Raw genomic sequence first — 13,802 nt, forward strand, 5'->3', positions numbered from 1 at the left:
ATGCTTGGTGGTGGCCAGAACCTTCATTTTCGGCTGCGTTTTACGAGATAGGTGGTATCGGCACCAATCGCACAATGGGGGCGTATCCTAGCGAGATGTCCCCATTGTCTAAGATGGGAATACCCATTTAGATCTGATGGCTCTTACCGCTCATTGTTATATCCAGTAACCTTTCCCAACCTTTCCATATACAGGCATTGCTTCAGAATTTGGGGTGCGTGGATTTCCAACTATAAAGCTGTGAGTATTGCTTTGATTGGTCATTTCTCATCTCTCTTCATAATATCACCAATAACATTTGTGTCCTGCAAACCTCCAGCATTGAAGACTACAGGAAATATAGTATAAGAATATCTGGAGGTAGTGCATAAGTTCCATTCACACGTCCGCATCCGTTCCGCAATTTTGCAGAACAGGTGCGGACCCATCCATTTTTATAGGGCCGGAATGTGCTGTCCGCATCCGCATTTCTGTTCCGCAAAAACATAGAACATGTCCTATTCTTGTCCGCAATTGCAGACAAGAAAAGGCATTTTCTATGAGAGTGCCGGCGATGTGCGGTCCGCAAAAAGCGGAACGCACATTGCTGGTGTCCATGTCAAAACACATTTGGACGTGTGAATGGACCCTAATACTGTGTCCACGCTGGATACAAAGTGTGGCAACTGGAGCATTCTGCCTGCCCCTTCTATAACCTGGCATTTCCATGGAGTTCTAGAATTCCTACAGTCTACGTTTTCTTACCATGGATTTGGATGACGTATGCCGTTTCCTTTATGTTCGGCTCATATGGTAAAATCCACAGCTGCCATTCTCGGCTATGGCTGGACTTTTCGCCAAGTGATTTGCACTCTTGTATTCTTCTTGTCTTTATTTCATAACCACAAATATTTTGTGAACATGAAAAAAAAAAGTGACCTGTCAAAAGAGAGCGATGAGGTTTCAGCTGCTTCGTATTCTTGAGCGCCACTATTGCAGTTTTTTTTTTTTTTCTTTACATAGGTTGTAAATGCTAAGATTAAATAACTTTTACCATGTAAGCAGATTCTATATTATGGGGGACAATTATTATGACCGAAGATTTCCATGCAGGTCTCAAGTCCCTTTGCGCTGCCAGAGGAAGCGCCAAAGTCAAGTAGAGTTGCAAGCCTCTATATACATTTGACGTTTCCTCCAGCAGACCGTGCAGCAGATCGTATTTATGTTTCCGCATCCGTTCTGCAATTTAGTGAAATCGCTGCAGACCCAATCATTTCAATAGGGCCGCAACAGTGTACTGTCCACATCCGTACTTCCGTTCCGCGGCCCGCAAAAAAGATACAGCATGTCTATCATTTGATTGGAGTGGCAAGTACATGGATTTCTGCAAGACCCATTCAGGTGAATGGAACCGATTTTTCAGTCACAAAATTTCTGTAACAAAATCCAACGTGTGTGAAGGCGTCCTTAAAGGGACACTGACAGACCCAATAAGCATATTTAGCTATATATATATATGACTGCACAGGTCTTCTAATGTGTATTAAAATCATATAAGTGTACCCCCTGTCCACCTTATAAATACAGTAAACTCATGTTTTGTAACCTGATAGAATCGTCTTCTTTCTGCCCAAGGGGCGGCGTTTCAGCTTCTCTTGCGCCCAGCCAGCCTCGCCCCAACTGCCATTTTGAAGTGCAGAAGCCGCCCAGCGAAGTGAATATTGATGAGCTGGGCGGCTTCTGCTGTCCCCGATGTTCCGAGATCCCATAGCTTTCTACTGGGCATGCGCGGGATCTCGGAACGTCGGGGACAGCAGGGCGGCACTTATATGATTTTAATACACATTAGAAGACCTGTATATATATGCTTATTGGGCCTGTCAGTGTCCCTTTAAGGAGTTCAACTCCTGATTTAGGCCCCTTGCAGACAAGCGTGTCCGGATGCGTTGCGTCTGCGTTGAGGGAAAATTGTGTGAGTAGGTACGCAGTTGCAATCAGTTTTGACTGCGATTGCGTTCCAATGTTCAGTTTTTATCGCGCTGGTGCAATGCGTTTTGCACGCGCGTGGTGATAAAAAACTTACTGTGGTACTCAGACCCAAACCTGGACTTCTTCACTAAAGTTCAGGTTGGGGTTAGGTGTTCTGTATATTTTATTATTTTCTCTTATAACATGGTTATAAGAGAAAATAATAGCATTCTTAATACAGAATACTTACTAAATTGTGGCTTTAGGGGTTAAAAAAATAAATAAAAATGAACTCCCCTCATCCTGTTGTTTGCGCAGCCGGCATCTTCTTCTTCCTTCTTTTTTCAGGACCTGCCAAAGGACCTTTGATGACGTAATCGCGCTCAGCAAGTGGTGACGTCAGCGCAGGTCCTGCTGAATGAAGATAGAAGATTTCTAGCTTCAGTCAGCAGGACCTACGCTGATGTCACCACATGCTGAGTGCGATTACGTCATCAGGTCCTGAAAGAAGATGATGATGTCGGCTGCGCCAACAACAGGATGAAGCAATTTATTTATTTTTTAACCCCAAAAGCCACATTTTAATAAGCATTCTGTAATAAGAATGCTACTATTTTCTCTTATAACCATGTTATAAGGGAAAATAATACAGTAAATTTACTTTTATCAATTTACTTACATCATCTCCTAGCAACCATGCGTGAAAATTGCAACACATCCGCGCTTGATTGCTTACTATGGGGCCTGCGTTGCATGAAAAACGCAGAATATAAAACATGCTGCGATTTTTCACGCAAATCACAAGTAACGCGTGAAAATAAACTGCTTATCTGCACAGCCCCATTGAAGTGAATGGGTCCAGATTCCGAGCGGGGGCAATGCGTTCACCTAACGCATTGCACCCGCACGGAATTCTCGCCAGTGTGAAAGGGGCCTTAGGGTTGGGGCTTTTTTTTTTTTTTACGTTGCAAAAAAAATAGTACTAAAGCCACCCCAGTAAGCGAGTGGGGGTGCAGAAAATGCGAGTAGTGTTTCTAGAGCAAAGTGTTAGGTTTAAAGAGAAGCCTAATGTAACAATATCCCCCTCATGATAAATTCTCCCCAATAATTTTTATTTTAACATTTTATTTTTATGTACAGGTTAAAGGGTGATATGGCCTACAACTATCGCGGTCCTAGAACTAGGGAGGATATCATTGAATTTGCAAATCGAGTTGCTGGGTAAGTCGGTGATGTTACTGTCGGTATATGGAACACTTTTATGTGGTGTGATATTTTAGTGTTCTTCTTTGAGAAGATTTTTCTTTTTCTTTTACACCATACATGAATGTTTAAACACCACTTACTGAACATCTAAATGCAGTAATAGCATTCTGCTTTCCATTGTGGCGCTCAGTGTGGATCAGAATACCTAGCGGCACTTTGCCTCTCCACTCGTACTGACCTCGGCAGTGTACCGTGTATTATTATTCTTCTGGAAAAATGTTGTGCGGCTTCTCTTTCCCATGATCTGACTTGACAGTCTCAAAACCTCTCCGCTATCTCATTGTGCTGTTCTTCATACGGAGGTGGCCCTTTCTTCTATACACTACGTTTTGATTCCTCATATAACTGTCGGTGAATGAAACAAGAATGTTTTAAATCAGGAGACTGACAACCATACATAATAGTCCTACTCCCAGCAGAGCATATATTATTCTTATACGCAGAGTAAGGAAATCCCTGGACTCCAGCCTCATTTCTTTAGTTAACATTTTGCATTGAATTTACAGGGGTTGTCCATGATTAGAAAAAAAAACAACACATCTCTGCCCTTCCAAAAACAGTGCCACACCTGCCCATTGGTGGGGGAGATTTATCAAACTAGTGTAGTGGGAAACTGAACTAGTTGCCCATAGCAACCAATCAGATTCCACCTTTCATTTTCCAAAGGAGCTGTGAGAAATGAAAGGTGGAATCTGATTGGTTGCCATGGGCAACTAAGTCAGCTTTCCTTTACAGCAGGTTTGATAAATCTACCCTTAGATCCCTACTGATTCTCATCCTATGGATGTAAAGCAGAATGGGTTTATTCACTGACGGCAAACTCACATTGCACATGGGAAATTAAAGCCTAAAGTATATTCGAAAATGGCACAACTATTCATTATGCAATAATTAAGATTAGTCTAACTTTATAGGGGTACATCACGAAAGAATCTCAACACTAGCAAATACAACACATTCTTTTTGTACACCAGTACCATTTTTGGCGCCTTTTTGCCGCAAGAATTTACACTTTTTCACAAAGTGGACGGGAGGGGAGAAGCAACAGTTGCGACCCCCACAGCCCAACTCGTTTAAAGGGGTTTTCTGGGCTTTTAATATTGATGACCTATCCTCAGGATAGGTCATCAATATCAGATTGGCTGGGGGTCCGACACCCGGCACCCCGACAATCATCTGTATGAAGAGAAGGCGTGGGCAGTGTGTCCTGACTCCCTTCTGCTCGCTGCTGCTTTTCCATAGACATACAGCAGCGGAATGGAAGAGAGAAGGGATACAGCACGTGTACACTGCGCGCGCCTTCCCTTCATACAGCTGATCGTCGGGGGTGCTGGGTGTCGGACCCGGGCCAATCTAATACTGATGACCTATCCTGGGGTTAGGTCATCAATATTAAAAGCCCAGGGAACCTCTTTAACAACATGAAACAGAAAATGGACACACGTTGGAGCAGATCTCTACCCAGCTACCTTACTGACCACCTTACTGACCAGGGATTTCTCTTTCCAGCACATGGAACTCCCAACCCGACGATGCTCCAGTATTAATACGTTCCTATAGGCTTTTGTATTTTTCTAGATTTGTGTCTAACCAGGCATGTTTTAGATCAGGGATGCTCACTCTGTGGCCCTCCAGCTGTTGTGAAACTACAACTCCCACCATGCCCTTATGTAGGCTGATAGCTGTAGGCTGTCCGGGAATGATGGGAGTTGTAGTTTTGCAACAGCTGGAGGGCTGCAGGTTGAGCATGCATGTTTTAGATCCTCAGTGTTTGCTGGATAGTTCAGCGCACACGTCTGCCTATACATAAGAGTTTTTGCGATACCAAAAGTTTGATTCGGTTTCGGTACCATAAAAAAGTATTGCGATACTCAATACCATGCGAAAAAAATAAAATGCCAAAAAAGCCACGTGCAATCCGCATTTTATGGAACGTCCGGCCCATAATCCAACAGTCCTATGCTATTTTTTGAGGGACAAGGTGCCTATTTCCAAGGCGCCGTTTTTTTCTTTTACGGCGTTCACCGCATAGGAGATTTTTATAGTTTGGACTTTTCGGACGTTGCAATATGTGATATGTTTATTTTTTGTTTATATATTTTATATGTGAAATTGGGAAAAGGGGTGATTTATACTTAATATTTCATAGTTTTTTTTAAACATTTTCTTTAATAACCATTTCCCTCCTTAGGGGCTAGAACCTGGGATCTTTTAATCCCTTGTCCTAAATACCCTGATAGAGCTCTATTAGTGTGAATAGGACTATACACTCTCCCTGCTGCCCTGTGCTTTGTGCACACGGCAGCAGAGAGCTTAGCCAGGGCTTCAGTAGCGTCCTGGCTGCCATGGTAACCGATCAGAGCACCAGAATTACACTGCTGGGGCTCCAATCACAACTGCCACTGCACCACCAATAAAGAGGAGGGGAGGGGACCCTGTGGCCACTGCCACCAATGATTTTAATACTGGGGGGGGGGGGCACCAATGATAATTAACGTCTAATACAGATACAGGAGGCGGGTGCGGTGGCAGAATCACATAGCCGGCACCCGACCCCCGACCTCCATAACAGGGCGCTGCGATCTGTGGCAGTTAACCCCTCAGGTGCGAGTGCCAGCTATGTGATCCTGCCGCCACCCCGCCTCCTGTATCTGTTTTAGACGTTAATTTTCATTGGTGGCACAGTGTGCCCGCCCCTCCTCCGCCCCTTTCTCCTCCTTGACAGCAGCTGCACAGGGGGATGGAGAGAGTGACTCCTTCTCCCCTGTGCTGCTGAGGGAACATGGCGTGCGCTGACAGCAGTGCGCTTCATGTTCTCTGTTACTGGGCAGCGCAGTAGCGCAGCCTAGCATCTATAAAAGGCAAATCCCGGTACAGAACCGATACCAGGACAAAAGTAATGTCCCTAATACATAATCCGTTTGTTGTAAGTTTGTATTATAGAGGCAAAATTGTATTTTATGTGTCTTTTTTTTTTTTTTTTTTTCTTTTCATCTCTTTTATATCATCCATGTATTTGTTTTAAGGCCATTGATACGACCGCTCCCAAGCCAACAGATGTTCGAGCACGTACAGAAGCGTCATAAAGTGCTGTTTGTGTATGTCGGTATTGAATCAACCCTGAAGGTACGGCAATGCATTTCCGGGCATGTAACAAAATTAGTTGTACTTGGGCAGTCCACTGAAAAAAAAAAAAAAAAAACTAATTATAAAAGCAAAAAAAAAATAAATAAATATTATTTGCAACTGTAATTAATAAAACATTTCGTAATACCTTTTTTTTCAAATTTTACTTAAAAATAAATGTCTCGGTAAAAACAATAAAATTTATCTCCATGTTAGTATTCACACTCTCGGAAAAGGCAATAAAATGTCCATTATTTTTGCGATTTTAATATGTGTCTCCGGATTTAGCACATTGGATCATCACACTAAATTTGTTTTGTTAAAGAGGTTGTCTGGTCTCAGAGCTGAACCCGAACATACCTCCACTTTCACCCAGGCAGCCCCCCTGACTTGCGCATCGGAGCAGTTCATGCTCCGATGCCCTCCTTTGCCCTGCGCTAAATCACGCAGCGCAAAGGCATTTTCAGGAGTTCCTGTGACGAACCGGGCTCTCCATGGGGCTGCCAGGAAGCCCGGTGACATCACCGGCACTAATGGGCGGGCTTTAGTGCTGCCCTTGCCAGTAAAAAGGCTAGGGCAGCGCTAAAGCACGCCCATCAGAGCCGGTGACATCACCGAACACACTGCCGGTCAGAAAAGAGCCTGTGCCCTGCGCGATCTAGCACAGGACAAGGGAGCGCATTGGAGTATTTTTTGTTTTTTTATTTTATGTTAAGGCATTTAGTGCCGTTGGACAGATTTTAAGATAACTCATAAACCCATTTAAATTTTCATATTAGGAATTTGGATGGAATCATTTGAAAATATTTCTTTCCACAGGAAAAGTTCATTGAAGTTGCATCTGAACTTATTGTGTATACATACTTCTTTTCTGCTTCAGAAGATGTCTTACCCGAGGTAACAATCTGAAAGGAGTATTAACTAGTAATTCAAGAATGACAAAGCAGCAGTAAAATGTTTTAACCTATTTGGATTTATAAAATGGACATCGGCATTTATATGACAGTAAAGGGAGTCTGTCACCAGCAAATTCACTGTTAGACAAGGTATATTGTCTTGTAGGGCTAGCCCAGTTGAATGTAATGATACCTTTCACTTGGTGATCTGCTGCTTTATTCTGGAGAAAAAGTACTTTTAATCCATATACGAATGAGCAGTTAAGTGCACTGAGGGCGGGCCCAAGTCGCTTTGTGCACCCTTGCTCTTCAGGCTTCTTCAGAGGACAGACTTCCTTTAAATAGGCTAACGTTGCATTAACAGGATGATGGTGGAGAGAAATCATCTCTTATTCCTCATCCTACATAGTTATTACATGGGTATGCAACATAGGTTTACCTTTTGGGTAAATAAAAAAAAGTCTGTCAACTCCAAAATCATTTCAAAGTAAGCATGCCACCATGTAGGGTAAAGTGCTCCAAAACATAACCATTTCTTGTGACAATCTTGTCCCAGGAGCCTGAAAAAAAGCGTATTTTTATGCCGTTAAGGTTTTTGGTGCACTGTGGACAGGGCTGCTCCATTCAGTGCACCATCCCTCCACCAGTAAGGCTAGGTCTACACGACGACATTTGTCGCGCGACATTTTGTTGCACTAATGTCGCGCGACAATTTTTATAATGGCAGTCTATGGTGTCGCACTGCAACATGCTGCGACTGCGACGCGACAGTCGCAGAAAATCTATTCGAGATGGATTTTTCTGCGACTGTCGCGTCGCAGTCGCATGTTGCAGTGCGACACCATAGACTGCCATTATAAAAATTGTCGCGCGACATTAGTGCAACAAAATGTTGCGCGACAAATGTTGCGCCCTATTTGTCGCGCAACTTTTTGTTGCGCAACAAATGTCGTCGTGTAGACCTAGCCTAACACTGCCTATTTCCTCCGGCTGTCCTCTTGTTTGATTGACAGCACCTGAGATTTCCACACGCAGCCACATCATGTGGTTCCCAAGCTACTGATTGTGAGATGCTGATCTGGACAGTCTTGTAAAATCTCAATAGTTCAGCTGTTTGGACCCTTTTTTAATAAGTCTTTAAAGGGGTCTGTCAGTTTCCTGTTTTGATGACCTACCCTCAGGAAAACAGTGAAGAGAGTGCAGCGTGCTCTCTTCAAGCAGCTGATCGGCGGGGGTGCCAGGAGTCGGACACCCATGCCCCCCAATCTGATACTGAGGATAGCTCATCAATATAGGAAACCAGCCAACCCCTTTAATGAGATTTGTTTTTGCACTTGTATTATCGCACAATTCTAGCCCAGTGGTCAGCAGCCTCTGGCACGCTAGCTGTTGTGAAACCACAACTCCCAGCATGCTCCGTTCACTTCTATGGGAGTTCTGACAATAGCCAAGCAAGTGAACATGCTAGGGGATAGAAGATGCTGCCCCCCTGCTGTAGCATAGCTTTCATGGTTTGCATCAATATTTCATTCCTATATTTTTAAAGGGGCTTTGATGGGAATAATGATTTATTTTTTTTAGCAAGTGCCAGCAGCCTGTCCCCTGAAACAAAAGATCCATACCTACCTGCTCTACACCGCTTCGCCCCTCCGTGCCGTCCTCAGCTGGGATGTGGGCACAAGCAGCACGGCACTGCCGGAGCAGTGCTTGTGACCATGCACTGCCGGAACAAAATACTGGCAGATGGAGGCAGTACAGAGGACCGGAGCGGCATGGAGCAGGGGGTATGCCGTGGGAACTGGCCCACAAAATCATTAATACCGAAAAACAAACCTTTAAGCTTCTGACTTTCAATTTTGTTTCTTTTAGTATGTCACACTGAATGAAGTTCCTGCTGTTTTGGTGTTTAAAGACTCAACTTATTTTGTTTATGACGGTGAGATTTTTTTCTATTCTATCAGTTGTTGTTAACACATAATCTTACATTGTTACCACCGAACATTACATTCTATAAAGACTTGATGGGCAATATAGAATATAAAAGGAAGGGGGGGGGGGGGATATTTTACTTATTCAGAATAGAAGTAGAAACTTGTGTTAAAAGAAAAAAGTTATGAAATGTTTTTTTCAATAGTGCTTAAAGTGGTTTTCTATTAAATAGATATTGATGGGCCTATCTTTAGGATAGGTCATCAATATCAGATCGGTGGGTACCCCACACCCCCACTGATCAGCTGTCTTGGGCAGCCGCTAGCATTGGAAACTACAGTGGAGCTTTCTGTCTCCTATATGCTAAAATGCTCAAACAATTAAAATATTAAGGTATATATCCCATTCGGTAAACTCTGTAACAAAAAAATGTAAAATTGGCCAATTAGCTTTTTTTTCATCGATTTACCTCCCCAATTTTTTTTTTTTTTAATAAGTGATCACAGTCATACACACCCCAAAATGATATTGTCGAAAAATGCAGATCTCCCTGCAATAAATGAGCCCTCACAAATCTCCACAAACTAAGGCTACTTTCACACTTCTGGTGTCTGCACAGACGGATCCGCTCCTATAATGCAGACGATGGGATCCGTTCAGAACGGATCCGTCTGCTTTATAGTTTAGAAAAAATTCTAAGTGTGAAAGTTGCTCAGACGGATCCGTCCAGACTTTACATTGAAAGTCAATGGGGGACGGATCAGTTTGAAAATTAAGCCATATTGTGTTAACTTCAAACGGATCCGTCCCCATTGACTTACATTGTAAGTGTGGACGGATCCGTTTGGCTCCGCATGGCCAGGCGGACACCCGAACGCTGCAAGCAGTGTTCAGGTGTCCGCCTGCTGAGCGGAGCGGAGGACAAACGGTGCCAGACTGATGCATTCTGAGCGGATCCACATCCACTCAGAATGCATTAGGGCTGGACGGATCCGTTCGGGGCCGCTTGTGAGAGCCTTCAAACGGAGCTCACAAGCGGAGCCCCGAACGCTAGTGTGAAAGTAGCCTTAGATATAAAAAAGTTGTGGGGGTCAGAATATGGTGATGAAAAGAAAAAAATATTTCCAAAGTTGTTATTTTTCTGTGTTATTTTTTTAAGTCTTAAAGCACTAGAAAAACTTTATAAGGCTACTTTCACACTAGCGTTTTTCTTTTCTGGCATAGAGTTCCGTCCTAGGGGCTCAATACCGGAAATAAACTGATCAGTTTCATCCCCATGCATTCTGAATGGAGGGAAATCTGTTCAGGATGCATCAGGATGTCTTCGCGTTTTTGGACGGAGGAAATACTGCAGCATGCTGCGGTATTATCTCTATCCAAAATTCCGGATCAGTTAAAATGTATTAGTGCCGACCCGGCATTAAAAATACCGCAATGCCGGATCTGTCCTTCCGGCCTGCGCATGCGCAGACCGGTAAAAATGTGAAAAACACAGATCCTGCTTCTCCGGATGACATGCGGAGAGACGGATCAGTTCTTGCAATGCATTTATAAGACTATAAATGTCTATAAATATTTATTAGTCTATAAATGCTTTCCGTTTGCATGCAGATTGCTGGATCCGGCAGGCAGATCCGGCAACAGAACTGCTTGCCGGATCACTCTGCCGCAAGTGTGAAAGTAGCCTAAATGTGGTATTGTTGTAATTATACCGAACTGGAGAATGAAGGTAACAGGTCGGTTTTACCACATCGGAAACGCCATAAAAAAAAAAAGCCCTCATATGAATATGTGAATGGAAAAATAAAAAAGTTATGGCTCTGGGAAGGCAGGAAAAAAAAAATAGAATCGCCATGTCAGGAAGGGGTTAACCACCGCTCCATTTAACCACTTCAGCCCCGCTAGGTGAAACCCCCTTCATGACCAGAGCACTTTTTACACTTCGGCACTACACTCCTTTCACCGTTTATCGCTCGGTCATGCAACTTACCACCCAAATGAATTTTACCTCCTTTTCTTCTCACTAATGGAGCTTTCATTTGGTGGTATTTCATTGCTGCTGACATTTTTACTTTTTTTGTTATTAATCAAAATGTAACGATTTTTTTGCAAAAAAATGACATTTTTCACTTTCAGCTGTAAAATTTTGCAAAAAAAACGACATCCATATATAAATTTTTCGCCAAATTTATTGTTCTACATGTCTTTGATAAAAAAAAAATGTTTGGGCAAAAAAAAAATATGGTTTGGGTAAAAGTTAGAGCATTTACAAACTATGGTACAAAAATGTGAATTTCCGCTTTTTGAAACAGCTCTGACTTTCTGAGCACCTGTCATGATTCCTGAGGTTCTACAATGCCCAAACAGTAGAAAACCCCCACAAATGACCCCATTTCGGAAAGTAGACACCCTAAGGTATTCGCTGATGGGCATAGTGAGTTCATAGAACTTTTTATTTTTTGTCACAAGTTAGCGGAAAATGATGATTTTTATTTTTATTTTTTTTCTTACAAAGTCTCATATTCCACTAACTTGCGACAAAAAATAAAAAATTTTAGGAACTCACCATGCCCCTCACAGAATACCTTGGGGTGTCTTCTTTCCAAAATGGGGTCACTTGTGGGGTAAAAAATGACCGGTGAAATCCAAAAGGTGCACTTTGGAATATGTGCCCCTTTGCCCACCTTGGCAGCAAAAAAGTGTGACACATCTGGTATCGCCGTACTCAGGAGAAGTTGGGGAATGTGTTTTGGGGTGTCATTTTACATATACCCATGCTGGGTGAGAAAAATATCTTGGTCAAATGCCAACTTTGTATAAAAAAAATGGGAAAAGTTGTCTTTTGCCAAGATATTTCTCTCATCCAGCATGGGTATATGTAGAATGACACCCCAAAACACATTCCCCAACTTCTCCTGAGTACGGCGATACCAGATGTGTCACACTTTTTTGCTGCCAAGGTGGGCAAAGGGGCACATATTCCAAAGTGCACCTTTCAGATTTTGCAGGCCATTTTTTACACATTTTGATTGCAAGGTACTTCTCACACATTTGGGCCCCTAAATTGCCAGGGCAGTATAACTACGCCACAAGTGACCCCATTTTGGAAAGAAGACACCCCAAGGTATTCCGTGAGGGGCACGGCGAGTTCCTAGAATTTTTTATTTTTTGTCACAAGTTAGCGGAAAATGATGATTTTTTTTTTTTCTCTTTTTTCCTTACAAAGTCTCATATTCCACTAACTTGCGACAAAAAATAAAAAATTCTAGGAACTCGCCGTGCCCCTCACGGAATACCTTGGGGTGTCTTCTTTCCAAAATGGGGTCACTTGTGGGGTAGTTATACTGCCCTGGCAATTTAGGGGCCCAAATGTGTGAGAAGTACTTTGCAATCAAAATCTGTAAAAAATGACCGGTGAAATCCGAAAGGTGCACTTTGGAATATGTGCCCCTTTGCCCACCTTGGCATCAAAAAAGTGTCACACATCTGGTATCGCCGTACTCAGGAGAAGTTGGGGAATGTGTTTTGGGGTGTCATTTTACATATACCCATGCTGGGTGAGAGAAATATCTTGGCAAAAGACAACTTTTCCCATTTTTTTTATACAAAGTTGGCATTTGACCAAGATATTTTTCTCACCCAGCATGGGTATATGTAAAATGACACCCCAAAACACATTCCCCAACTTCTCCTGAGTACGGCGATACCACATGTGTGACACTTTTTTGCAGCCTAGATGCGCAAAGGGGCCCAAATTCCTTTTAGGAGGGCATTTTTAGACATTTGGATCCGAGACTTCTTCTCACACTTTCAGGCCCCTAAAAAGCAAGGGCAGTATAAATACCCCACATGTGACCCCACTTTGGAAAGAAGACACCCCAAGGTATTCAATGAGGGGCATGGCGAGTTCCTAGAATTTTTTTATTTTTTTGCATAAGTTAGCGGATATTGATTTTTTTTTTTTTTTTTTTTCTCACAAAGTCTCACTTTCCGCTAACTTAGGACAAAAATTTCAATCTTTCATGGACTCAATATGCCCCTCACGGAATACTTTGGGGTGTCTTCTTTCCGAAATGGGGTCACATGTGGGGTATTTATACTGCCCTGGCTTTTTAGGGGCCCTAAAGCGTGAGAAGAAGTCTGGAATATAAATGTCTAAAAATGTTTACGCATTTGGATTCCGTGAGGGGATTGGTGCGTCCATGTGAGATTTTATTTTTTGACACAAGTTAGTAGAATATGAGACTTTGTAAGAAAAAACAAAAACAAAAACAAACAAAAAATTTCCGCTAACTTGTGCCAAAAAAAATGTCTGAATGGAGCCTTACCAGGGGGGGTGATCAATGACAGGGGGGTGATCAATGACAGGGGGGTGATCAATGACAGGGGGGTGATCACCCATATAGACTCCCTGATCACCCCCCTGTCATTGATCACCCCCCTGTCATTGATCACCCCCCTGTAAGGCTCCATTCAGACGTCCGTATAATTTTTACGGATCCATGGATCGGATCCGCAAAACACATGCGGACGTCTGAATGGAGCCTTACAGGGGGGTTATCAATGACAGGGGGTGATCAGGGAGTGTATATGGGTGAATGGAGCCTTGAATTCAGACGTCCGCATGTGTTTTGCGGA

At 43.0% G+C, this 13,802-nt stretch overlaps 1 protein-coding gene across 1 annotated transcript in view; it reads left to right on the forward strand.

Moving 5' to 3' along the window:
- TMX3 (thioredoxin related transmembrane protein 3) overlaps positions 1-13,802 on the forward strand; it is a 79,681-nt gene that overhangs the window by 34,885 nt on the left and 30,994 nt on the right. The window contains exons 5-9 of the mRNA XM_044294590.1: positions 195-240; positions 3,088-3,168; positions 6,240-6,339; positions 7,159-7,236; positions 9,105-9,171. Of these exons, the coding sequence (XP_044150525.1) occupies positions 195-240; positions 3,088-3,168; positions 6,240-6,339; positions 7,159-7,236; positions 9,105-9,171 (372 nt within the window). The remainder of the gene's footprint in view (positions 1-194; positions 241-3,087; positions 3,169-6,239; positions 6,340-7,158; positions 7,237-9,104; positions 9,172-13,802) is intronic.

Source organism: Bufo gargarizans, chromosome 5 (genome assembly GCF_014858855.1).
Source record: "Bufo gargarizans isolate SCDJY-AF-19 chromosome 5, ASM1485885v1, whole genome shotgun sequence".
Classification (NCBI taxonomy): Eukaryota; Metazoa; Chordata; class Amphibia; order Anura; family Bufonidae; genus Bufo; species Bufo gargarizans.